This window comes from Pygocentrus nattereri, chromosome 2 (genome assembly GCF_015220715.1).
Source record: "Pygocentrus nattereri isolate fPygNat1 chromosome 2, fPygNat1.pri, whole genome shotgun sequence".
NCBI classification, from domain to species: domain Eukaryota; kingdom Metazoa; phylum Chordata; class Actinopteri; order Characiformes; family Serrasalmidae; genus Pygocentrus; species Pygocentrus nattereri.
Window position 1 is genome coordinate 13,338,601 of NC_051212.1, and position 27,450 is coordinate 13,366,050.

Below are 27,450 nucleotides of genomic sequence, written 5' to 3' on the forward strand. Positions count from 1 at the left end.
TTGAAAAGTCAAACAGCAATTTCTCGGTCAGAGGATATTCTAAGATTATACACCTTTGGTTTGGGTAGCGTCTGAATATATATGTCACAACAGGGATTGTCAAGTTTTGGACACACCCAAAGAAGGATTGTATGGTTGACATAGAATGTAAATTGAATTTAAGTGTATTTGATTATCTGTCTAACCGTGTAATTGGTTATGTGGTTATATAACTATATATCTAGACATTTAAAGGCTAACTAAACGTTTCGTGTGACATTACAGCTCAACTACATTCAGTACAGTTGCATTTACACATGACGTTTTACTAGAAGTCAAAACTAAGAGCATGAGGACGAACCACTGAGAGGAACCAGGGATCAAAAGGGGATCCTCCCTAAGAGCATGGGAGAGAACCACAGAGAGGAACCCAGACTCAGAATGAGAAACTCCCTAGAAGATAAAAAGACTCAGAGGAACCAAGAGTTAAAAGGAGAAACTCTAAAAGCATGAAGAAGAAACATTGACAGAAACCAAGACTCAAAAGGAGACACTCCCTAAGAGATGAGAGGAACCAAGAGTCCAAAGAAAAACCCATCTTTCATCTAGCACCAGATAATGAAGTTATGAGACAAGTCAGTTTTACAGAGACATTACAGTCATGCAGCAGATCCAAGAGCTACCAACGAATGTTAAAAGTCATTAAAACAGGATGTTGGATATGAAGACTTTGTTGGTAAGGGCTTCAGCCTGAGTGTTGGGCAGGATTACAATTTCCATTCTAAAATAGTGACACTCAGTCATCTTCTAACAACATCTGACAATCCAGCTCTTGGCACGATGTGTTTCCTATGAAAGATTCTATACTTTTGGACGTGAGCTCTCCTTCCTGACATTTATGGCATGTTTCCATTTGTCAAAGATGCTTGTGTCTGTTCTGAGTAACTGCAAGAGTCACGTAAAGCTAAAGCACAGGCTTCTTCTTGCATGCCCTCACAAAGCCCTTAAAATTCCCAAATATGTTTTCAAAACTGCAGAGTGCCAAATTCTGCTCTGCACACTGTAAGATGGTGCACATGTGAAATAATTGCTTACTGTGGCTGTTTCACAGTATTATGTTCTGTATTTTGTGAGGACTGAGCAATACAGCAAGAATTTATTTCTCTTATCGCTGCCCCACAACATGCATAAGCAAAAGAGTTCCAACTGTGAGATAATCTTAGCCCACATGGTTTTCTCATCAAGTTGTCCGGTCTTAAATATTAATAAATGGCCGGAAGACAAGCGTGAGTGTGTGTTTTTATAAATATTTCGGGCTTGCTGTTGTGGTAAATTACTGAATAGAGACGCAGCCACCCAGTCATTGGATTGTGTGACTGGGCCAAACAACATGATGCCCTCCGTCTGATGAATACTGTAGCGATTTGGGTGAAAGAGACAGAAGCCACACTTTAAGGTGTACTTTTCCCAGAATGTGTTTTTTACAAGATGACTTTGCTTTCCGTCTCCTGAAATATTTACAACCACTGATTGTCGAGAGGTACCGTTTTCCCTTCTTTTTTTACCAGAATGTCTGCCTTGTTTGCTTCCATTGTGTCACCAATCCCTCTGCATATAGAAGGCTTGATTGAAGTTTGGCTAATTTCATCATTTATTTACGCAAATTCATCCCATTATTCGCGCGCATAGGTAAGCACGTGCATGCCAACACGCAAACCCTCGCGCACACGCCGCCATTCTAATTCATGAAGATGTCTAACTTCATAGTCAAGGTCACTGCAAACTGTAAAGGAGCGAAATCTCCCAGCAGTCGCGCACAAGTGCACAAATTATTCTTGTTCGAAATACTTAAGGTGATTTATTCCGCCGAGAGCACAACAGACGAATGCCTGATGAGTCGCGCGTCTTGAGAGGCGCAGCTGAATTTTTAAAGTTCACATACCGACAGTCACTCGGCCTCTTTGTCAATCAGTGTCTCTTCACTTAAGCTATTAAAGGTTCCCAAAGGAGTAGCAATCTTACTTGCTGCACCTTAAAAAAAAGGCAGATCCATTTTGATCTGACACGTCTTTGTGAAGACGGGGTAAAGGTGGTAAAAACGAACCGGGTTAATTTCGCTCAAACAGTAAAGGAACCTGCCCCCTGTGCTGCTGTTCAAAATCATGACTTTCGTTAAGCAGCCTTTTTTTAATCTGCAGCCTGTCAATGGTTTTGTTAAATAACTGTTAAAAGGTAAAAACGTTCTATACACAGAGCCCAGTCAGAAATTTTGCAACGTCTTCTTAAATATGGCTTCTTCAAGGGTTCTTTAGTAAGGCAATAGTTATTCATAGAACTGGGACAACTCAGTCAACCATTTTAATGGATAAATGGTTCTTTGCGTGGTAAATTGATGGGAAAAATAAACCTGTTGCATATGGTTCTTTAAGGAACCTTTTAAAATGGTTCTATGGAGTAGTTAAAAAGGGTTAGAGAACCTTTTTTGGGTCTGTATAGAACCTTTTGTTCCAAAAAGTGTACGCAACAGTTATTATTGCTGTCTTTCTATGTAATTGTAATGTAATCATGTACTTCCATAGTAATTACATAGGTAATTACATAGTTATGAATGCATAAGTCCGATTTTTTTGTTTTAAGTATAAAAAATGCTAAGATGATAAAAGTAATGTACAGGTGACACTTCATCAAATTTAAACTTACAAAGTTTCAGTTAAAAGTTTGGAATCTGCACTTCTAGCAGAGTTTCTACCTGTTTCAATAAAACACAAGCCTGAAATATATAATATAAAATTCAACATGCTTTTATTATTGCCTGCAATAACTGTGACCTCCAAGGTTCAATCTTGGCCTCTCAGCTCTCATTTCCTCACACTGAGACAGATTTGGTAGTATGTTTGTGTGGTGATGAGTGCCTCAGAGCTCTGCACTAACTCTCTGGTACCTGATCTTGGTCTGTTTTGCAGATGTAACAACCGGACGCAATGCGTCGTTATCACCGGCTCCGAAGTCTTTCCAGATCCTTGTCCTGGGACGTACAAGTACCTAGAGGTCCAATATGAGTGTGTTCCATATAGTAAGTAGTTCTTCATTGTCTTTTGAAGCCACAAGTTAAAGTCATTTAGTCTCTTTCCATCTTGAAGCAGTAAAGTGAACTATATAAAATACAACAGTATCAACTTATTGAACGTCATTGAGCCGATTTTTACTTTACCAATAACAACAATGCTGTGAGTTGGTTCAATGAGCATCAACTAAGCACTACTTAACCTTTTTTTCTGTCCCTTCCACAAACCTGCCACAAGCTTCTGTAGAACATGGCTGCTTCAAAATGAATGTCTGAACATTTCTGCGTTTTGACTGCAGTTACTTTCCTCAATCTGGCAGCTTCAGCTACTGATGCCTCACTATTGATTTTTTCTGTCTGTGCATATACAGTAGATCCTTCTCAGCAGCAGAAGTGGAGAAATATGTGAGCATTTAAAACCCCACCCCTCCACATCTGGACAATAGCTTAGAAAATGGGGCCTAACTTCAGTTTTAGGAAGGAGGAAAATGTTGGACTGTGATTTACCCCAAAAACAGCAGAGCACTTTCACTGAATCTGATGCATTATGGAAGAGGCTGATTTAAGGAATTACGCAGCTAATTTTTAGTCTGTTTTCGTGAAGCTGATGGCAGAGAAAAATGTGTGCTCATTAATAACCTGTGTCAAAATATGCCATGTGTGATGAATGATGTCAATGTGGCGTTACATGGGTAGTGTTGTTGAAGCTGCTACAAAAATGTAGATAACTAAGCTACCAGTTACTCCTCACTAAATTCTAGAGATTTTCCTCAATAAAGTCTATTGCAAGACAGAAGTCAGTTACATTAAAAGTCAAAAATGGGTTCCTTTCAAGAGAAATATTCATTATCGAGTAACATCTAGGTTTTCCTTCATACACTAACTGATGCAAAAAGTTCACTTTTGTCAATAGAAGTTTGGCTCTTGCTCTCTAAAACTTAGTAGACTAGTGCTGTTAGTAGAAATAAGAGCAAAACATTTATTTCAGGTTTAGATGTTTTTGCCAAATTGTTCCCCAATTTGGAAGATATGTTTCATTATTATGGATGCATTTTATGTGCTTTGCACTACTGTGTTTTCCAGGCACCCAAAATTGAAAGAAAATTCAAAGTGGTCAGTTAGCCTACCACCCCCTGACATCAGTGTTTCTATGTTGACCAGTTGGATACAAAGCAGCCCTGGTTGAAACATGCATTATAACTTCAGTGTTAATGGGCATAACTTTTCTGTTGGCCAAGTAGATAAACAGAAATAAATGTGTTGGTTCTCATGGCCTCCCAGAAGTACTGAATTCCAATTAGGCTGTTTTTGGATCTCAGTTTTCAGAAACAGTTGAATTCAAAAGTTTGGGTAACACTATGTGGATGGTCCTCTGTAAATGCTTTGTAAATGTCTCTCTATATATGTTTAAGTAACTTTCGAATAAATATCCAGTAAATGCAACTGAGTTTTAAGTTCAGTGTGAAGGAGTTTATTAAATATCAAGCTAACCTTATATGGCATTTTTCTTCACATTTTTGTACACAATTTATGTTTATCTGAAAATATATCAGGAAAAAATACAACATAAAATGTAAAATGCCCCCCCCCCACGGTTAAGGATGTGTAGAGGATGTGTAACTTATTTTAACTTAGAGAATGAACAAATCATTCAAGCAGGGTTGTTCAAACTTTTGCATTTAACTGTTAAACATTAAATTCAAAAATTCCAAAAGTGGTTTGGATCACGTATATGCAACAAAAACAAAACTGCTTTAAAAATACATCATAGTAGAACTGAGCACCTACAAACTGAAGAAAACTGGAAGCTTAGTTACTTTTAACTTGCCAATCATCTGAGTGTTTTCTTCATTAGTATTTGCTTTGTGATTTAGAATTCCATGTTTGCAGCTGTCCTTTATGAAGATTGCCTCCTGCAGCATCCATAAAGCCAAGTCTACTGAGTCATCTCCACATTAATCTCTTCTGCAGACATGCTCTTTTTCACTCACGTTTGGCTCTTTAAACCCTTTAGTTTTTCAGCACCGGCGCTGAATCGGAGCCCATGGTCTACTGCATTTTGCCGGTGAATAGAGGTTATGAAAAAGCCTTTATTTATGGCTGTGGTCATCAGCTATATCTCCAGTTCAATTGATTTTTGTCAAGAAAGAACATTTTTCCCTTCAGAAAAGTCGTCGGCAAAGAGAGACGTATTATAGAAGAAGCTGTCAAGGTTCTTTGCAAGCTAAAATGACTGCTTTTCTCTTTGCTGTGTGCTACCTTGAATGTTTATTGAAAGCGCTCTGACAGTCCACTTGTAGAGTTTTGTTCTGGCCAGAAAATGCTTGGGCTCTGTTTATCAAAACTGATTGCAAACATCAGCCATCTGTGCTCTTTAGTTTTTACTCACTATTCTCTCAGACTAATGGGAAAAGTAATTCCATGTGTGAATTCTTTTTCTTTGCAATTTTTAAAGCAGCCAGTGTTACATTCAAATAACACCAACCCTGCTAACCTTCAAGAACGGTTACATAATTAATCTTTATATTTTGTTTCTCTCTCTCTCTCTCTCCGATTAATGATTAACACCTTTTCTTTGTGCTTAGGAATGAACTGATGTTCATAGCAACATCAAACATCATTTATAGCGGTTCTCAAACACAGTTTTTATCACAAATTATTCATTTAGGATGGGATAGTAGCGCCAGTATTAAGCCTTTCAAGTCTGCAGTTGTTTTGCTCTGCTTTGTAATGGTAATTACAGTGTTGTGCACAAGTCAGACACCACCCTTCATTTATTAAATTTCAGTCAAAACAAGTTAATCATTTTCAAGGATTATAGTCAAAAGAAAATAAATGAAAACCGGAGCTCAAAAATGATCAAACCCTATAGAAATAATGGCAAAAACTGCAAAGCAAACAAATCTTCACAAGATTTTGCTGAAAGGTGTTCTTGAGAAAAGTCCTAAGAAAATGTTTACATGAGATTCACAACATGTTCAGACTCAGACTGAGTGTGTGTAGATTCTGTTCTTACCTAAGAATTCGTAAGAAAACATTAGTCAGTATCAGAATCTTTGCGAAGTGGGTTTTAAGAAGAACACATGATGTTTGAGGCCCAATAAACTGAGTCCAAACCTCAACATCATTGAATGTGTTGGGGATTATTCAGATCATTGTAAGCAGCAGAAAATTCAGCCAACTTGTAAGGCTGCATTGACACTGGTCCTGTGTATTTACAGTGAATGCAGCCTCCCGCTTCTGTTGGCTGCGTGTGGCTAAGTCAGTATTAATGCAAATAATGCTTTTATTTATTATTTTTTTAAATGATCGGAAAGTAAACGTAGTAGACATCATTTTACACATGTATTTCAAACTGTTAAAGTTATGACTTCAGCTGCAGAGAGGAATCACACAAACCCCAGCTGCCTTCCAATTGGTTAGACGTGTCATGTTGTCTGGAATCATTTTCATGAAGTTAAACTCTGCTCAACTCGGCACCTTGCAGCTGCATCTGGTGGAACTGATGTTACCCATTGAAAAAGAATAGGACACATGTGGTGCACTGGCTTGCCAGAGGAATGAACCACAATGCAATGTAAGATGCAGAATGTAAAATATCACAACAGTTTTTGGGTTTCTGTGTAATTTTCTGTTAAATATATGTTTTCTGCTTCATTCTGACACTGAAAAATTGCAACTGGACTGGACTGGACCAGAAATTAAATAAGTGAAAGATGGTCTCAGACTTTCTGCACAGTAGTATATATATAATGTTATTAATATTAACGACAATTCTCATAAAATTAATTAATCCCTGCTTTCCCCAGATTTAGTCAATCATCTAAGGCTTGTTTGGTGTCTGAAGTTTTCTTCATTTGCCCTACATACACGGCTAATGTAGTTAAGAAGTCAGGGAAGCTTATAGCTCTCAGCTCAGGCTCACTTATGTGGTTTCTGACATTATATACATACAGTGTCTGCCACCACACGGGCTGTACATGAGGCTATTTGGGGTAACCTAACAAACTGATTGCTCCGTGTCTTATAGTAGTACATGACCAACAGCAGCCTGCAGGTATGGAAACGTTGCCATGGTGACAGCATCACCGTCGAAAATAAATGATTATCAGAGGAGAGCTTAAGCAGCGCAAGCTGATTGTTTATTTAAGTTGGAAAAAGACAGAAGCATAAGGTGCATCAATTCAGCAGTGAAGCTTTCATCATCCCAGTGATATCAACATCCCGTTTATTCCAGCTCTTAATGGAACATTCCTTTGATGCTATGGTGCGCTGCCACTGCTGCTGGTGGCAGAATTTTTCATTGCTGCTCCATTGAAATCAGTGGAATATCTGATTTGCTATCTACCACCATAATATAAATGCATCGGTACACATGGCTAAAGTCTTGTAATTCAGCGAAGCAAACTTTGAACACCAAACATATTGGCTGTAATTGGGTTAAGAAGGAATTTGTGTAGACTTGAATTTTTGTCAGTCGGTCAATTTCATTACATAGTTATTACATGATGAATTTCATTTAAATTCAGGTTCAGGTGTGTGTCAGGTTCGTTGTCTGTTTTATTATTAACCCATTTTGAAACTGGACAGTTCACAGTTTGGGAACCACTGCTGTCCAAGCACTGTAGCTTTAAGAGTTTGACTAGATTTTGTCCTTCAGTGCATTTCTCTATGTATATAAATCTATCTGTGGACACTCTCTCTCTCTTATGTCCTCGCTCTGACTCTCTCTGTATAGATACACTGTACCTGTACCTTTTCTCTTTGACTCATGCTAATCTTTCTCTCCCTTGACACTCTTTCCAATTTTTTTCACTGCTCAATAGAAGTGGAGCAAAAAGGTAAATGACTGCTCTGGTTCTCGGTCCTCAGCTCCTTGTTCTGTGTTGTTTGGTTCTGAGCCTTCCACCCAGACCCTGCTCCTTCGCCCTTCCTGCCCTCCCTGCCCTCCCTGCCCTTCTGAACCCCCCCCCCCCTCCCCCCACCCCCTCGCCCCTGCTCCCGCCTTCCCTTAACCCCACATGATAGCCAATATCCAGATCCTGAGATCCGCTCGATCTCTTGCCTCATTGACTCCAAATGAAATTACACTGAGCGCTCTTTTGGACAAGAAATCTCATCGTAATCAACGTTTTCACATCACTTTATCGTAGATATCCTTTGGTCTCGCAGTGTTCAACCTGAAGTCCCTGAAGAAACTCTTGAGGCTCATAAGATTGCACAAAATCCATCATTTCTCTTTTTTTCCAAAAATGTAACTTCAGTACACAAGTAGTTTTTCACTGTGATTACTACATATACACTGCAAAAAATATATCTCGGCATGTGAAATCATCTTACATGTAGGCGATATATCAAATATTTCTCAGCATGAAGTTGTTGAAATTGTATTACTAGACATTTCTGCTTATGTAAGTTGTTATGTGATTTTTTTTCAAGTGGAATGGTTTCACTACACTGCCAGATAAGTTCACCTTTAAGGACAATTTCTTGAAACAAGTGAGGATATTTCACTTGATAAAATTACTTAGAACAAGTCAACATGTTTTGAAACAGATGGAATAATCCGTGGCAGCCTTTTCCCACCAGGTAGAGCAGATTAAAATCACAGCTTTTCTTCTCATTCTCTGACTCTGCTGCAGAACAAACCTTAGATATTATCCCAAAATACTGACTTAACATTTTTAAATAAGAACTTCCATAAAATTTTAACTTAAGTGGAGACTTATTTCTTCAGACTGAGATTATGAGTTATTGACATGGGATTCTGACATACTGTGTCAAAATAATGATGCTGAAAAAGTACATCAATATGTCAAGAAAGTAAGACTTTTTTTAAATAATTCAAAACATTGAGAAAATAAATCTTCATTTTGAATCATCTGAGAATTTAACCACATTTTTTGCCATATCGAGTAAATATTTCAAGAAGTCATTGAGATGCTGCCAAAAACAGATAAGGAATTTTCTTTAGCGTGTACCTGGTGGGAACAGGCTGCAAAAACTCTATAAATTAGATGTTGTCACATGCCAGTATTTCTTTTTTTTTTTGCAGTGTACGACAAATTCTGGCTTGTCTATTTGGCTTTATTCCCACCGTCTGCCATGACACATCTTCGCCCACGTGGTTGGTGATGGGCGAGAGAGGCCGCTGATTATTTTAGTCATCTGCATGTGATATGCTGTCCACCACAGAATGCCCATACATTGCGTCAACGGCCGAGGGCCCAGAGATGGACGTGTTGTTTTATCTTTGGCAAGGCCTCCCTCACCCATTATCTTTTTAAAGCGCCCAGTTCAGTCGCTTCTCTCCCTCTCTCCCTCTCTCTCTCTCTCTCTCTCTCTCTCACTCTCTCTCTCTCTCTCTCTCTCTCTCTCTCACTCTCTCTCTCCCTCTCTCCCTCTCTCTCTCTCTCACTCTCTCTCTCTCTCTCTCTCTCTCACTCTCTCTCTCTCTCTCTCTCTCTCTCTCTCTCTCACTCTCTCTCTCCCTCTCTCCCTCTCTCTCTCTCTCACTCTCTCTCTCTCTCTCTCTCTCTCTCTCTCTCTTGCTCTCTCTTTCTCTCACTCTCTCTCTCTCTCTCTCTCTCTCTCTCTCTCTCTCTCTCTCTCTCTCTCTCTCTTGCTCTCTCTCACTCTCTCACTCTCTCTCTCTCTCTCTCTCTCTCTCTCTCTCTCTCTCTCTCTCTCCCCCACTGTCTGTCATCCTATCTGTCCTGAGCAGCATTGGCATTCTGCTCCACCGTCCTTCTCCTGCCTCTTCCCTCCTATCGCGTGTCATATGTGTTGTTTGTTCTTTCCTCAGACATAATTCATGTATGTGTGTGTTTTATTTTCAAAGGTATGGCTTTTGCGCTGCTGGTAGAATCCTATATCCTAACCCCCCCACCAAGTTATCCGATACCAAGTACAGCTGGACAGTAAAAATAAGTAAAGAACGCCTACTTAGGGAGCAAGGCCGAAAGTCATCTCTGTCGTCTCCTTTCATTTGCAGGGGCTTCTTTTGTTGTTTGTTTGGTCCCCTTTTCCCTTTTTCAGTTACACTCGTGTTAAGCCATCTCAGGGAGCAAGGCCATAGCACACTCAGTCCACAGAAACTGGCCCTCGCTTTAACCTATTGAATTTCCTCTCAACTATGCATGCCTCACCTGATTCTAAACAGACATAAATGAGTTTATGATGCTAAAGCCTCTGTAATCCATGTTTACAAGTGGCCACCATCTGCTCCTGGAGATGTATCTTACTGCAGTTTCACTTCAAGCCCAAGCCTAACATTCAGCTACTCTTATTATTGTGGTATACTGTTCCAACTTAATTGTGTTATTATACTTTAATTACATAGTTAATTACACATTGAATTACATTTACATTCAGTTTACATCCCATATCTAGTTAAAATTGACACAAAGTTTCTCCATTTTTTATGTCAAAATAGACAAAAACATTGAAGAAATTGCTAATAACGTATTTCCTCTTCTACTACAAAACCCAAATGTGATATTCATTGAAAGTTTAGCATCCATATTATTCATCAGGATTTCTGTACTTGAGCTATGAAAGAGAAATAAGTAGTATTGAATTACACCATGCACTTGTTTTTGCCAATGATAACTCATTTCTAAGGGTTAATCAAATACTTATGAAGATTTTTGAAGAATCGTTTGTTAGATCAGATGTGGTGGATTAAGACTGGAGATATACATCTCCAGGAGCAGGCTTGGAGACCACTGTCTCACACACACACACACACACACACTCCCACACCTCGGAGTCAAAGAATACCCATAGAGAAAATCAATATAGAGTTCAGGAACATTTGCATTTCTAACCTTGTGTCTCACTTTCCTGCCTTTGTTTCAGTTTTCATTTGCCCCGGGACGCTGAAAGCAGTGGGGGAGCCCGCCTTTGTGTTTGAGGCGGAGCAGCAAGCGGGTGCCTGGTGCAAAGACCCCCTGCAGGCAGGCGACAAGATCTATTTCATGCCCTGGACCCCATACCGCACGGACACCCTGATAGAGTACAGCTCTCTGGATGATTTCCGGAATGGCCGACAGACGACCACATACAAGCTCCCTCACAGAGTGGATGGCACAGGCTTCGTGGCCTATGACGGTGCCGTCTTCTTCAACAAGGAGCGTACCAGGAACATTGTCAAGTTTGACCTGCGCACACGCATCAAGAGTGGAGAGGCCATCGTGGCCAACGCTAACTACCACGATACATCACCCTACCGCTGGGGAGGCAAGACAGACATTGACCTGGCGGTGGATGAGCGGGGGCTGTGGGTCATCTATGCCACCGAACAGAACAACGGCCGCATCGTCTTGAGCCAGCTGAACCCCTACACGCTGCGCTTCGAGGCCACCTGGGAGACGACCTATGACAAGCGCTCGGCCTCCAATGCCTTCATGGTGTGTGGCGTGCTGCATGTGGTGCGCTCCACCTACGAGGAGAACGAGAGTGAGGCGGGCCGCAGCCACATCGACTACATCTACAACACCCGACTGGGCCAAGGCGAGCATGCCGATATTCCCTTCCCCAACCAGTACCAGTACATTGCTGCCGTGGATTACAACCCACGGGACAACCAGCTCTATGTGTGGAATAACTTTTTCGTCCTGAGATACGACTTGGAGTTCGGGCCACCTGACCCTGATGAAGGTAAGGCCTTCATCTCTGTCAACACAAAAGTCTGATTTTCTTTTCAAATCAGATTCAAATCAGACCTCATCAAGGCTAAACTCATATATAGGTTTAAAATGGTGAAAATCTGATTGTTTTCCTTAAATGGTACAGTGAACACACAAATCTGATCTATTTCAATCAGATTTATACCACTTTGGTTGTGTTAACTTTCTTTGGCTTTCTTGCTCAATTGCGATTTTTTTATGTTTACGCATAATTTCATCAGTTAGCTGCTGCTGATATTGAATGATGATGACAATTATATACACGCACACTGAAGTGCACTGGTGAAAACAAAAACCCTGAAATTTGAATGTGCTCAGTATAACTGCTTGACTGGAGATGTGTTTAATCTAGGAGCACCTTATATAAAAGTGGTTCGAATCTGATTTGAAGAGATTTTTTGTGTTCACACAGCTCTCAATGTGTTTTAGGTTTGAAGTGACATCGGATACATGTCAGATATGTGTCCATGATGGAAACGGTCAGATTGGCTATTTTTCATATCAGCAATCTTGGATATAATTTTACTGATTTGGAAAACGTATGCATGTGAGTCCTTCCAATAACAGATATGTGTAACTTTACATTAAAGTCATTTTCAGAGCATAAAGACTGAATCTGAGAGAAAATTCAGAATTGAGCAATAAGGCTTGTTATGTGAATGCAGACCGTGTTTGGACTGCACGCTTGTGCTTTTAAAATGTGTACGCAAGTGTGAGCTTGTGCTGAATGTGCTAGGATATGTCAAAGATGACTGGGCCTTCATTTAGAATTGTGATACAAGTGCGACTTGGAGGAGAAGCGGTCAGTACTGGTCCTCTGGAGAAGCTCCGCTTGTAAACAAAAATGACAGGCTTAGGAAACACAAGACATGGGCTGATTTCCACTGCTGTTATGAGCCAAGCCGCCTGCAAATGGTGATTATTGGTGAGAAGAGCTGTGAGCCGGACGGCTTCACTCATAAAGAGGCTCCGACCTCATCAAGTGTCTAATCTCGGGGCCCTGCGCCCATCTATTATGAGCATGGCCCTGTTAACCTTCCTTTGGCTCTCATGTGGCCCGTTGCGATGTGAAATATGCTATCGCTGTCTTGTGCAAATGCGCTGGGGAGCCTAGAGATGACCGTCCTTCTCCTCCAGCTCTTTAACAGATTGTGATGCCCGTTGCTATGGCTACCTCATCAGGTGCTTTGGCGAATACAATTCGAAAGAGATTTGGACAATCCCCGACATCATTTGGCAAGTGCGAAAGGCAAACATATAGCCTGCGCCCAGCAAGGCCCACAAATCAGCGCCGGTGACAAGGTTGGAGGGATGACTGCACGGTGAAGAAGAGCTCAATTATCGAGGGCCATTTGTTAGATGGATTTGAAATTCACCTCTTAAGAGCTGAGAGGAGCCAGATGTGTCACCAGACAGTGCTCCTCTATCAGCAGGATAATAGGCATAATTACCCAGGCACTCCTTCCCCTCCCAAAGCAGTAAACCCTGGCAGCCGCTTTCACCGCTGTCCACTCTGCCCCAGGGGCAGCATTAGACTTCTCAAAAGTGGCAACCTTTCCATGCATACATGCCAATATTACTCAAAGAACAGCAGTGTGCCGAAGAAGGCATGCCATGCAAATAACCTATTGCCTCATTTCATGTCGAATCTGTGAGCCTTGGAAACTACTGAATTAGGCCTTTGAACGTTTGTAATACTAGTACAACTAAGGCTGAGCCAAATTTAAGTCATGGTTATAAAGCTATTGAGCATTTAAAGAAAACATCTGTAAGAAAATGACCAACATTAGTGGTGTCAGAGATTTATAAACACCCAACGTACATTCTCTAGAGTGCTTTCGTCTCCAGGCTCCTTTACAGGTGTGCCAAAAATCTCCCCTTTCTTCATGATTTGATGTGGAATTATGCTGTTTTGAATGGGCAGCCTACCCATGCAATTCCGTCAAATGATGCATTCAGTTTCCACTGAAAATGTTAACTACTGTGTTTGAGCAGAGGACAGAAATCAGAGGTCTGATGAAGAATGGTCACATCAAAAACAATGCTCCTAATTAAGTCGAAGGTGAAGTACAAACTTTAAACACACTGCAGTTTTGTGGTGTATTTCCAGTTATTTTGGAACAGTACATGCACTCACAGTCTTCCTATGTGAAGGATGTGAAAGGTCAGTGATGTAAGCTTGTGCAGCGTCCAGCTCTCTCTGAGTTTCCCACTTGTGATTCGGACTTGGTCTGACTTTTAAACGAAAGATTCATAAGTTGTTGGATGTATTTCCCATCTGTTTACATCTGTCAAGGGCTGCCAGCATTTTGTGCTTGGAGAGTTTCACATCACATTTATCTGTTATCACTCAAGCCCCAAGTGTGTCTTTCTCAGTCAAATGTCACATTCTGCCTTTCGAAAAAAAAAGAATAGTTAGCAAACAACTTAACGACCAGTTGGCATCTGCCTGTAGCACTGGCAGTGGCAGCCAGGCACATGTTGTGAGGCAAACTCATCGGCATAACTGCCCTAAATGGGAATATTTTAGACGTACATTTGAATTTCTGGGATATAAGCTGCAGGTACTTCTTAGATTGGACACAGTGAAATGTGAATTACAGGCTGATGCTGATACACTGGAAAACCCAATACTTTGACTTTACATGATTAAAATGTGTTAAGTGGTTGCACATAAATAAAGTATACCGCATCAACATCAATCAGTTCTTGCGAGAAAAAGCAAACTTAAGGATAGCAGCTGTGTTGATATCACATATTTTGTTTGTTTTACGACCATTTGGCTTATTTTAATCAAGATCTATTTTTTTTTATTTAGGAATGCATTAATTGTGGGCCAAGGTTACTATCTGATGTTTTTGTGATATGGGTATTGTGGGCTGATATTTGGAATTTTTGATTTTGGAAGGATGAGCCAATATAGGAATTATATGTCGATTTCTACTATTTTTCATAGGGATGCACCGATATGGAAATTGTGGACTAATCTCGATATCTAATGCTTTTCATGTATGTATCTGCCAATCCCAATCCTGAATCTACCCGAGTTAACATTACAGAGAAACACAGCATTTTTATTTAGTGGATTAAAAATATAATAAAAAGAATAGCATAGACACTTCACCGCAGTAGTCCAGTGTCATCTAATCGTTCTACATTTCTATAGTACAATGCGTACAAAATAAAATATTTTTTGAAATATTGAAATATTGATCAAAGCTAAACAGTTATCCAATGCAGATTTTTTGTGCTCCTAACTTTTTTATTCACATATCTACCAATACATAAACATTTTAAAAATGTAGAAATTGACTATTTTACCTGGATTACATTACACATAACTTTTATTTGCATGTGGTTTCAAATGCTGTAAAATGAATAAAATTCAAGAAGTAGTCCTGTGTCACTTAACATTTTGCTCATCTAGATCACAGTAAATATGTCACCAAATATCTGTTTGTAATACTGGTCAAACATCTGTCCAATAATGTTAACTACTTTAGGCAGTTATGTTCCAATACCAATATGATTCTGACATCATTGAGGATCCCATCACCTCCAGTGTAAAATTAAAGAAGCAACATTTAGACTGTTTTGGCTGATTGACTACTACTTAACTCTTACGTCTTTAAAATCCTAGAAGTATTACATACTAAAGCTTATCATTCGGCAACTACAGGAATATGCGTGTCAACTGGCTGAGCTGTTCTTAGATTATCGAAGTGTGTAATAAAACTTTGGGTCAGGTGGCCCAAACGCAATTGTGTAATTGTAATTTTTTCTTATTTACAATAGTGGCCATTTCTGGGTTATTGTGTACATGTCAGCCTTGTCATCATCTGTGCTTTGCTCCATCTTCTGCGTTAACAGAGGTCTAGTCTGGGAGCAGCCTCCGACAAGCTGCAATTAAGTCGATCTAGACACTAGAATTTTAATGGGCCCACCACGCGTGAGAGGGAATGCATGCAAACAGCCCACTTTCGCTCTGACGCTTGCACGTATGTAAATGTGATTAACAACAGAATTATCATAATTACCATCCGCGGGTGATCACAGCGGCGTGACAAAGAACAGCCGAGATTGCCAAGCGTTTCCAATGACAAGCTTCAATTTTTTCCTGTTTGCTTACACCTCAAGATGCCTCTCCGAGACGACTCTGCGATAGTTTAACAAGTGTTGGAGCTCTAAGTTCACACGTAGCGAGACGACTGTCAGGAGTAAGTGACACTTCATGAACTTATGCATGTGAAAGTTGTCTGTTTGCTATAAAAGCAAGGAACCCAACCGAAACGTATGATCTGCTGCCTTTGCCACAGACAATGGGACTAATAAAAGAGATTCCAGTTTAAAGTATTCCAGCTTTGCAGGGAGTTGGCTGATCAATTATATGGAGGCTCCAAAGCAGCCATTCCTCAGTATATAAATGAAATTAATTGGTTAATGTTTACAAGGTTAGCCTGCTCTGCACCTCCAGCTACTTAAACTGTAAATGCCATTATGTTTTATTGTCGCTCTCACTATAGATCGTAATAAAGTGGCTCGTTCTGAAAGGGAATCTAATGGCGCTGAAATAATGTGTCTTTCCCTCAAAATGAAAAGCGTTCAAGGCATAGATAAAACTGATAGTTGCCCATTAAGGTTCACTAAGCAGAAGTTCATGGTTAAGTCCTTCAACAATGCTTGTGCACAAAGCACTGACTGAATGGCATGAAAAAAGACTGAAGGCATAGAGGTTTGAGGCTTGAATTAGATCGTTTCTATGTATTTCATGGATTTATGAATAAGCATTAGGCTGGCTACAGTAATGTTGACTCAAATATTGCTGAATAGAGTAGCATGATACAATAAAGCCATTGTTATATTGAGTCATGAAATTGCGTCTGTGGCTGGGTTTAAAACTTTGACAGAAACGTATCGACTTGATCCTGCAGCTTGGGCCACTATTTTCCTTGCTGTGTTTTGAACAGTTTCTCGTGCTGTTTTTAATATGCAGTCGATAAGAAAGCTTAACCCTCACAACTGCTGTACATAGTGAATATTGAATATTGTGGGTATATTGTAATGTGATGCCTCTATCTGGGTACAAAGAGTGTTGTGTTTATAGCGAATATTGAATGATGCGGGAATATTGTAACATGATATTGCATCATGAGTGCTGTGGGCTGAGTTTCCATTTCATGCCTAATTATAAGGCGTTCAGTAAAATGCTGCCTGGTCCTGCTCTAAAGGCTAATTTGTCCTCAGGTTTCTTTGACATTCAATAATAAAAAAGCAAAAAAGAAATATTACAACATTAAAAAGCAAAGCACCACTAATGCCTACACCTTTCTAGCTTTAGTGGCACTTTCTTATAAATTACCCTGCGTTCTAGGTATTAACCAGGTATGTATGCTGTACAAACTCAAAAGTATTTCAGCTCTACGTACAAAGGTAAGAGTCAAATGTAACAGTTATTTAATTTCCAGTCAAAATGGCCATTAAGTAGAAGTTATTCATTTTCAGTGTCAGGAAAGAAAAATCAGAAAACAGACGTTTAACAGAAAATTACACAAACGCCTCAACTGAAAACTTCTCAACTAACATTTTGAGTATTTAGCGTTTCCACCTTTAGCCTTTATTACAACTTCCATTCTTTTTTGAAATACTTGAGAGTTTCATTCAAATAGGTCAGCCGGGATAAGTTTCCACACATACAGAGTTCAGTCTTAGATGTTGGTTTAATTTTGTGCTTCTGATGATCCAAATAACCCCAAACCTCTTTTCAGACTCGTAGTGTTGAGGTGTCTTCTCACAGTGGAAGGATGGACAGAAACACTTATGGAATTTTTGGATTTGAAGCAAAAGCTTGATTTTCTCAATTCTCTCAGATATGAAACCTTTAAGTAGTGTTTATCTGATGGGGTAGTGTTGGTGGTCTTTCTGGAGTTGCATAGTTGTCAGGGGCCCCATTTAATCCGTAACTTTTAATTATTTCTTGAACTCCAGTTTTGGAAACCCCTGTTTTACTTTGACTTTCCTGTTGCTTATGCAAGTGTATTATCTATTCCTAATTGCATCAGATATATTCCTGAAAAATGGATAGCTTGTACTTTATTACCGATTTGACTGGAAACTAAACAAATGAAGAGTCTCTGACTTGCACAGGCATTGTAGGTTTTGGGTAACATGGTATTTTAAAATTACGATGTAGAATCTAGCAGGTTTGAACTTTTAAGCAGATAAAGAGCATAAAAATATCTCGTAATTTAGTCATTACCAAGGTGGTAACTACAAACATGCTTACACAACATACAGCCCAAGTAGAAAGTAACAGGTACAGACTATGTAAGATTTGTATGTCTTTGTAAATCCTCTTTACCACATATTTACCTACCTGATACTCCAGTGTACTTTCATATGACATTACAGACAAATTCATTGTGAAGATGTTTGTACTTACCACCTTATTAGTCCGAATAACTATCCAAAAATGACATTTTACCATGTCCTAAATCTGATTAATAGCTGGAACCTGTTTGACACATCAATATAATCGATATAATCTTGGAACTCACCATTTTAGCCATTTTAGGCACCTGTAAAAGAAAGCATTATCCTACATTTAATCCCAATCAAAGTCCTAGGCCTGTAACACACAAGCAAAAAAAAACGGTGTCAGTGTGAAAATGGCACTGTCCATAGGCCTCATTTGATAATTCTGATGTTCCTCAGGGGTGAATACTGATATAGAATGGCTCCTGAGTCATTAGCGTAATTTATACACCACACACTCAGAATCACAACCACACGCACTCACACAAAAGGGAACATGCACCTTACTGCCACTGGGCACTAGCCTTTTTTTATCCATATAACGATTTAGCTCTGATGCTAACGCCTGTCCCTCAAAGGAAAATGCTAATGTAACATATGTGACAAGAATCTGTCTGAAGCCTTTATCTCCTGGTGTGGTATTGAAGACCAGCTCTCAAGCTCACAGCATGCGAGGCCACTTGTAGCTGTGACGATAACAGCGCCGGATGGGGAGGTTGTTAAACTTGGCTTGGAACCGGAGCTGTGTCACAATACACATGTCTTTTGACACTGGCAAAGCAAAAGCAATAGCGCTGGAGTTCTCTTTACGCAGAATAGCATTTTTGGAATGTGGCTCGGAGACTTGGATTACATTTCACTGGCCGCCGCCTGGCCGTGAACAGCTGAGACATGCGTTAATGGATTATGAGTGCTGTACTGTAGTTCCTCTCAATGTCAGGAACCATGATAATTAAGTAATCTTTTTTTTCTGTGCTGCAATCTGCCACACTTCATGGTACATCATTGAGGCTCATTCCATAGTCTTACACTACTTGCACTGTATATATACACTCCAGACAGAGGATTTACAAGAAGATTGTGACTTCACCATCAAAAAGTCTTGTGTTATTATAGGCCTAGTCAGTAATTTATGCAGTGTTAGCTGTTTCCAGCCAAAGGCTTCAAGAAGACATCCACTAAAACAAAAGCAGTGCTTTTGCCATCCTGGCTGTTGGCACACATGGTTGGGGTTTGGAAGTGTTCTTTGCCAAACCACGGCCTGAAAAATAAATAATAGGAATTGCTTATCTTCTAAGGACATTTCTACTAGAAGTCTGCCAATAAAACATGTACTGATAATTACTTAATGCTTTTTTTCCTGCAGTCTGCTGCACATTATACATCACTGTGGCCCATTCCATACTGACATGACCATGCTATAAATATGTCATGACAGATGCCATAATGTGTGATATCATGAAAGATTATGCCGCATGCAAGTGCGCATTAGTTAGCTGTCAGGACATCAAATATTATAATATATGTCATGACAATTGCCAATAATGGAAACACGACACCGTTATATTATTGGACATAATCTGTCATGGCAACTCCTGACTGGATTCGACTCTACCATTACATTTACGGCATTTGGCAGATGATCTTATCCAGAGCGACTTACATGATTTTACACAGGTAAGCGAAGGCAGTGTTAGGAGTCTTGCCCAAGGACTCTTATTGGTATAGTGTAGTATAGTAGTATAGTGCTTACTGAAGTGGGGATTGAACCCCAGTCTACAGCATAGAAGGCAGAGGTGTTGCCCACTACACTATACCAACTGACTCTACCATGAGATGTTTATGGCATGGTTATGTCAGCATTACATAGCAGGATTCATGTAAAGTGTTAGCCCATAGTCTTACACTTCTTGTGCTGTATACAGCTCAGAAAGAAGATGTACAAAGATGTAGAAATTTCACTGTGAAATTGTCTCATGTTGTTCTAGGCCTTGTCAGTAATCTGTGCAGTCTTAGTTGTTAATACTTTATACACAGGCACAAAAACTTTTGTTCACTAAAATAAAAGCATATTCTGAGCCAGTGTTAGGCATTGTTGTCTTTCACTAGGGTTTTGAATTGTTGTCTCATTGCTTGGAGAGGAATGAATCCTTAGCTTAAAAAGGCGATCATAACAATAGCTTATATTCTTACGGCATTCATACTCGGAGCCTTGCCAATAAAACATGTGCCAATAATTAAGTATTCTCTTTTTTCTATGCTGCAATCTGCTACACTCCATTGTTGCAGCTTGTTCTACATTGTCTTATACCATGTTTACTCAAGAGGAGAGATTTATAATGAGATTGTTATTTAAGAAAAAATATTGCACTATGAAAAACAGTCTCATGTCTCTCCAGGACTTTATAGTAATGTACGCAATCAGATGCGTTGATATCTAGTACAGTCACACTAAAACATTTGGCTGATTCGAGAAGGCATCTGGTGAAACCAAAGCACTTCTTTCCCCACACTGGCTGCTACCACATTCGGAGCCAGTGGTAGGCATTATTGTCCCTTGCTGGGGTTTGGAATTGTTGTCTTATTGCCTGGACAGGAATGAAAAGATGGCCTGAAAAAAAGGAATCATAACGATGGCTTATCTTCTGAGGGCATTTCTAGCAGAAGGCTGCCAATAAAATGCATGCCTAAGTACCAATGAATGAAAAAGCTCACAGTGACACTTCAAAGAGTCTGTCTGGAATGCACGAGCACACAGCCTTACCTTGGCCCGAAGAATTAAAGAGCTGTAATCACAAGCGCCAATAATTTCCAGGAGCATTTTCAAATTAATACGAGGTGTATAGAGAAAATGAATTTGCCTCGGAGGCCGTATTGATCTTACAGCCAAAGAATGAAATCATAAAATTAATTAATTTCATCAGTAAGTATAGAGCCTCATGCAGGCTTAGAAAGATTCAGCCACTGACTGACATCCTGCCACGTCCTGCCTTGTTTGCGCAATCACTGAGTCCATTGGTGAATGAATGACAACAAAGCGCATCTTGGTATGTGTCACTCACACATTTAGAGCCATTATTGTGGCCCGTAAGTGAGTCAGATAAGGTCAGAGGTTGTGGCCCTGAGGAGAGAACCTCCCGAGGAAGGGCTGCCAGGTCCGTTGCCGTGGCGTCAGAGCGTGAGAGGCATTTGGAGTGGAAATGAAACATTCAGAGAAAACAACCAGCAGAACACAATGCAGCCTGAAAAAGAAACAGACATTATGCTTATTCTGCCTTTCTCTCTGGGCTCCGGCTCTTTTTTCCTCTCTCAGCCTCCCTGTTTGCCTTCGCTCTCTCTGTCTCATCCACTTTGTGTTTGTCTAGAGGCAGAGCGTCAGCTCCATGGTTAATAAGCTGTGTCTTGGCCTTGTAAATCAGTTTTTTTTCCCCGAAGACCGGCTGGCACCAGTGCACCAGACTTGTATTTGCCTTTGGTCTTTTGAAAGGCTGCGATAGGAGCATAGTAGTCCGTCTGTTAATTGCTCACATTTGGTAGTTGGGGAGCAGCAAACACCTGTTAGTGTGAAGTGATGACAGGATGGTAAGTGTCTGTTTCATAGGACTGGCAGAAACATATAGTGTTGTTATTTGATTATTCCTACAGAGTAATACATTACATGAAATCACAGGGAATTGTAATACAGCAGCAACAGTTAGGGCCTTCAAATTTCACTGTTGGCACTATGTATTCTGTCATATTTGTCCATCAGACTGCCAGGTAGTGAAATGTGATTTATAAATCCAGGGAAAACGTTTTGACTTCTCCAGAGTCTGGTGGCTTGCTTTAGACCACTCCAGTTGACGCTTGGCATTGCACATTAAGATCTTGGGCTTATGTGCAGCTACTCGGCTATCGAAACCAATTTCATGAAGCTCCTGAAGCACAGCTATGGTGCTGCTGTTGCTTCCAGAGGCAGATTAGAACTAGATTTATGTGAATTATGTGCTTCGGCATTCGGCAACTGTGCTCTGGTGAGTTTTTGCGCAGACTACTGCTTGTGGCGAAGCTGATGATGCTCTTAAGTGCTTCTGTTTTACTGTATTAATACTCACAGTTAGAATGGGAGAAATAGCAGGACAGAAATTTCACAAACTGACTTTTGGCAAAAGTGGCATCCTCTGATCCCCATGTTTACAGTTACTGAGCTCTTTCTACGACTCATTCTACTGCCATTGTTTGTCTGTGGAGATTGGTGCTTGCTTAGCAAAGATTATGGTTGAAACTGGACTCAGTACTTAGGAGGAGCGTCCACATACTTTTATATGCGTCTACATACATAAACATGTATGGAGGATGAGACAGCCCTTTTTGAAAAATTGGGTGCATCCTCGAAGATCTTCATTTTAAATCCTAAATGTGTTGTTCTCTGAAGGCCTTTTATGAGCAGCAGTAGTCAATAAGATAGAAATTAATAAGTGTAGTGAGGAGCGATTTCCAGTCTATAATTATCTTTTACGAGGAAAACAGTGGTGGAAGCTGTGAAACAAATGCCCATCTGTATTCAGTTAAGATCCTGTAGTAATCACTCTGAGAGGTAGATCAACAAAAACAGTTCCACGCCACTGGGGTTGTCACTTGAGTAACAAAGTCTGCATCATTAATATGAATCATTACTAGTATGTTCGTTTTTTATAGTGCTGTGTTTGGATTTGTTCCAGACTGAGATTACACAGTCCTTCCCACTGTAATGGCCCAGGAATGCTTGTACTTTTTACACTTGAAATTGTATTATTCTTAGTATGGTTTAAAGGTGGGACAAGGTTTCGTCCTAAATGTCTTTTTATTATCAATGTTTGTGATTTGAGAGAAAGGTATTATATGTAATTTGATAATTATACTGACCTAGTAATTGTTTGCTGAGCAAACTGAAATTGTAAATGGTAAAAAATGTGTATAAAATATCACTTTTAATACTGCAAGAATTTTAAAACCACAAATACCTTAAGTGTGTAATGAATTCAGTCAGCTTCAAAGAATGGACTTTAAAACTGTATCACATGTTAAGATTTTGATATAAAGCCAAATGAATTGTTGTAGCATGCAATCGCTATCAATGTATCTATACACAATCAATACAATGAAGACATTTTAACACATAAAATGTTAAAATCAAATGGAATTTTGACCTCAGAATCAAAACATTTGTTGAACCTGAAAATGTATGTATGATTACACCAGATAATCAGCCAGTAATTACTGAGTTTTAGCTAAGACTGCCCTGAATTTACATGTAGATTTGACATCGAGCTGAAACCAACAGAAAAATACTGGTTTGGGTTTTAGAAGACCAAATAAAACTGATCAGATTCTGTTCAAATATAGACTGAAATATAACGAAAGTGCTTGCACCTCAACACAACATAAAGTGAAGTAATGTACATTACATGAAAACAGTAGTAACCACATGTAGCCTAACATTAACACAAGACGCTAGCTAAGTTTTGGTGGTAGCTAGTTAAGTATTATACAGTATTGCAGTTCTGTTAGTTTAAATAGCTTTATTTGCACACAAATGATACAGCTTGGGTTTCTTTGTGAAAGTGTTACTGGTATCAGCCAAGTGGTATCAGCTCTAGTTTCACCTTGAATTTTTCTTCTAGCAGTTGAAATTTTATTGGTGCTGTTTTTGGTCTTCTCTTCACAGCAGGTTTGGTACTTTTGAACCTTGGCCAACTTTTCTGCTGCTAAGTTCACTCTCTCGGTAGCACAGGTAACACTGGGTAATGAGGGAATGATTCACCCCTTAAACCCTTTTTCTCCCCAAAAAAAGGAAAACAGGTGTTTCTCATCACACCCATATATTGCATGCCGTCAGCTACTGGTGGAAGTGCTGCTTGCTTGCTTTGATGCGAGTGGCTGCTAACAACCAAAGGTGTGGGTGGCAGGTGTTAGTTGAGGTCAACTGTATCAGCTGACTTCAGCTCTGCCGTTGTAAAGAATGGGCCCCGGAGTCGTTTCGGGAGACAGCTAGCAAAACAAACACTTCACAAATGCTAAGTAAAACACACATCCGTCTCAATCATGGTTTGATTTAAGCTCGGGATCCACAAGGAAACAGTCATAAATGACTTCAGCTACTGGGTCACATGATCGATAGCAGGGGTGAAGAGTGGCTGATAAATTGTCCCCCAAGGACTATTTATTCACCGCAGTAGAGCGAGACACGGTTTGGGCTGTATTGATGTCACATATTTACTGAGCACATGCTGTCTATGTTTTATATTCGGTCTGTGTGACAAGCACTTAATTTCCGGTATTGAAACAAATAAGATGACAAAATCTCTTGGAACCATTGATGTTTTCTTGGCTGTGATCTCTTTTTTTTCTTTACAAGGAGAACCAAGAGACAAAAGGACATTTAAGAGGGAGTTATTTGCCCATTGTTTAAATCAAAATGGGTTCTTTCCATTTGTAATCATATCTAATCCCAGAGCCTAAAACGTATTAAAAGTTGGAATTCAACTTAGAGCCTAAATCCCATTAAAAGTTGGAGAGTAGTCTCGCCATGTGTTGTTTTTCTGGTTAATGCCCATTCATGCAGGCTGGTGTAGCAAAGCAAGCAATGTCAAATAATTCAAGCGGTAGAAGGGGTAGAATCCAACCCAAACCTTTCCTTATCCTCAAAGAAGACTTTCCACACTGCTGTGCCTTGGAAGCCGTTCAGGAACTTTTCAAATGTGACAGTTTCTCTTGCCTGTTTTGAGGCCACCTATTTTCTCGTGACACTTCCGCTGAAATCTGGTAGCTGCTTAAGGAACTCGGGCATCATTTGCCTCATCCAGACTAAACATACACACACTGATCCCTCCTTTATTATCTTGTTGTCTCGCAGCCAGCCTGTTTCCACACACATTTAATAACTTGCTTTTGTGCCTTCCCTCACAAGGCAGCCATCTGGGACTCGAGATGGAAGGAACTTTCGGACAAGCAGAATGGGCAAATGAAATTTGCATTTTGTGTATAGGAACTCACTTTGAGCCCAAAGAAATCGAGCGAGAACGTGGATGCTGTTTTAGTGCTAACAGTGGTTTGACAGTGCTGTTTTTGCTTCAGCCGTTGGTAAGTTCACTTAAGCTTTTATGCAGATGAATGATAACCTATATGCCCTGCTCACTGCTCCTCCTTTACTTGCTTTCATTCCACTCGTCAGCACAGCATGCGGTGTGCCTACTCACCCCGCTGCTCGTGTTATTGCTAATGTTCGTCTGTTGCTGAGTGGTCTTCGCCTCTGATGGACTATATGTCCTTGATTTCTGATTCTTCCACGGAGAGTGACTTCACCAGCTCTTGAAATGACAGCTAATTGAGCCTCGTTTTCTGGCAGAGTGCTGCTAGATGACGCCCTAAGATTCCTCCTTTCTGCCCGCCTGTGAAATTGTTCGGCATAATCAAAAGAAAATTGTAGAGCTGCGAGACAGGAGATGTCAAAAGAAACAGTGAGGCAGGCTAGGTCACTGACAGGCGCTTTACCTCGCTTGCTTGGCCACCCCCTGCTCCCCCCCACTACTTTTTCCCCTTTTCCTCAGGCTTTAGGGCTGAAGCAGACCATTTAAGTAGACAACGCAAAGAGAAAATTCAATGGAAGCTGAGAAGAAGGGCCAGAGGGGGCTTTGGGATTGAGAGGCATTCCGTGATCTTCATTTGGATTGGCTGACAGGGTCAGATAGGTGCATGACGGGTCATTCAATGATATTAATGTTTGCTTGTCAGCAAGTTGTCTACGGTATCTGCTGCTCTCACAGGAGAATAGGACTTTCTGTTTGTGCTCACAAGGTGATGGTCAGTCAAGTGTTTGTTTGAGATGTTGTAAGGTTATAAATGGCCTCATGTTCAAGCCTGCAGCGGAACATTGCTGGATAGTGCCCCTGAATTGCTGTCTGTTTGGACAAGCGATGGGAGTTTGGAAGATGTAGTTATGCCAGATGGAGATTAAGTGATTTTAGTATACTATATCTGCATTAGTGAGCTTCTGAAGTAGTGTTTTTCAATGTAGTCCCTGAGGGCTGCCAGATTTTTGCTCTTTTCCAGCTCCCAAAGTGCCTGTATCAAGCCATTAAGAACACTGAACTGAACCTAGTACAGGAGTGCTGGGAGCTAGGTTAGAGGAAAAATGTGGGATCTGGTGGGTCCCAAAAGCTGAGTTGAGAAACTCTGTTCACAATAGACTGTGACACAGGCTCTGTTCCTTTCATTTAGTCTTGAATCCAGTGTGAATTTTCATACCTTTCCAAACATATTTGTTATTGTATAGTTTGTGAGTTTGGCCCATACCTTCAACACATGATTGTAGAATGAGAAAAGACTGTAAGCTAAGGGCAGAGAGAACTCTGAGAGCTTGAGCTAGAGTTCTGGGCAGCTTCTGCTTTAACCTATAAGGCTTAAGCCCTTTTGATGAATAGAGGTCTACTCTAAGAGACGAAGAGTGAAGATAAGAACTTCACAGGAAGCAAAAGTTAGAAATCAGAAGTAGTAGGAGCTTTCCTTGTTGTTCCTGCTCCCAAAATGTAGTTATTTTTTAACTCTGTTTTCTGAATGCTAGGGACTAGAGATGGGGACTTGAGTTGCATTTTGACTGACTCGAAATTCAAGTAGGACTCGCCCTTGCTTGACTTTCAATTTGATTCAGACTTGAGACTTAAGGCTCATGAAATTTCAGCCTCTGTCATTACTTCAGTGTCGTCTTCCTGCATCTCACCACAGCATTAAGATGATGCTGTACTGAAGAATGCTTTAATGAAGCTCTACGTACATTAAATGCAGCATTTTAGCTGATGTTTTAGTAAGATGCAGATCTCATTTCTTAAAAACCTTAGCTAGATTAACTGTTGCATTAACAAAATAGCATCATTACTATACAAACTAGGGCCTAAACAGCCATTTCGGCTCCCGAGTGGCACAACAGTCTAAGCTTTGGCCCTATCATATTAAAAAAAACAACCATTTCAAGTTGTTTTCCCACACCTGGCAGGTTGTTAGTATGGATTTATTTTTGTACAATGAAATGCCTGCAACAAATAACAAGACTGAAGCCAGATTATCTACTAAAGACATGAGACTCGACCTACACTCGAACCTCACTGACTTGAGACTTGACTTGGGCTCGCATGAAGCCACTTGATAACATCTTTGTTTGATGAATTTGTGCTTTGTATCATTTGTGATCTTTCTGGAAAGCTGAGATGGAGGAAAGGATTTCACTATTACTAGGTTTAAAAGCACATAACGATACATTTTTATCCCACACACGGCTTGTGTTTCAGCTTATTCTCTTTTTATATGGACTTTATCTACAGCTTTGCATGTTACATTCAGGGATGAGTTAAGTGGGTTACTGTTGGCAGTTGATATAACAGAGTATGCATA

General features: G+C 40.1%; 1 protein-coding gene across 8 annotated transcripts in view; it reads left to right on the forward strand.

The window, feature by feature from the left end:
• Positions 1 to 27,450, forward strand: part of LOC108436868 (adhesion G protein-coupled receptor L2-like) — a 172,879-nt gene that overhangs the window by 75,881 nt on the left and 69,548 nt on the right. For 5 of the 8 annotated variants that reach the window (XM_037547743.1, XM_037547748.1, XM_017713590.2 and 2 more), the window contains exons 4-6: positions 2,943 to 3,052; positions 7,870 to 7,884; positions 10,904 to 11,704. In XM_037547743.1, coding sequence (XP_037403640.1) covers positions 2,943 to 3,052; positions 7,870 to 7,884; positions 10,904 to 11,704 — 926 coding nt within the window. The remainder of the gene's footprint in view (positions 1 to 2,942; positions 3,053 to 7,869; positions 7,885 to 10,903; positions 11,705 to 27,450) is intronic. The other 3 variants (XM_037530822.1, XM_017713589.2, XM_037547750.1) reach the window with 1 other exon arrangement.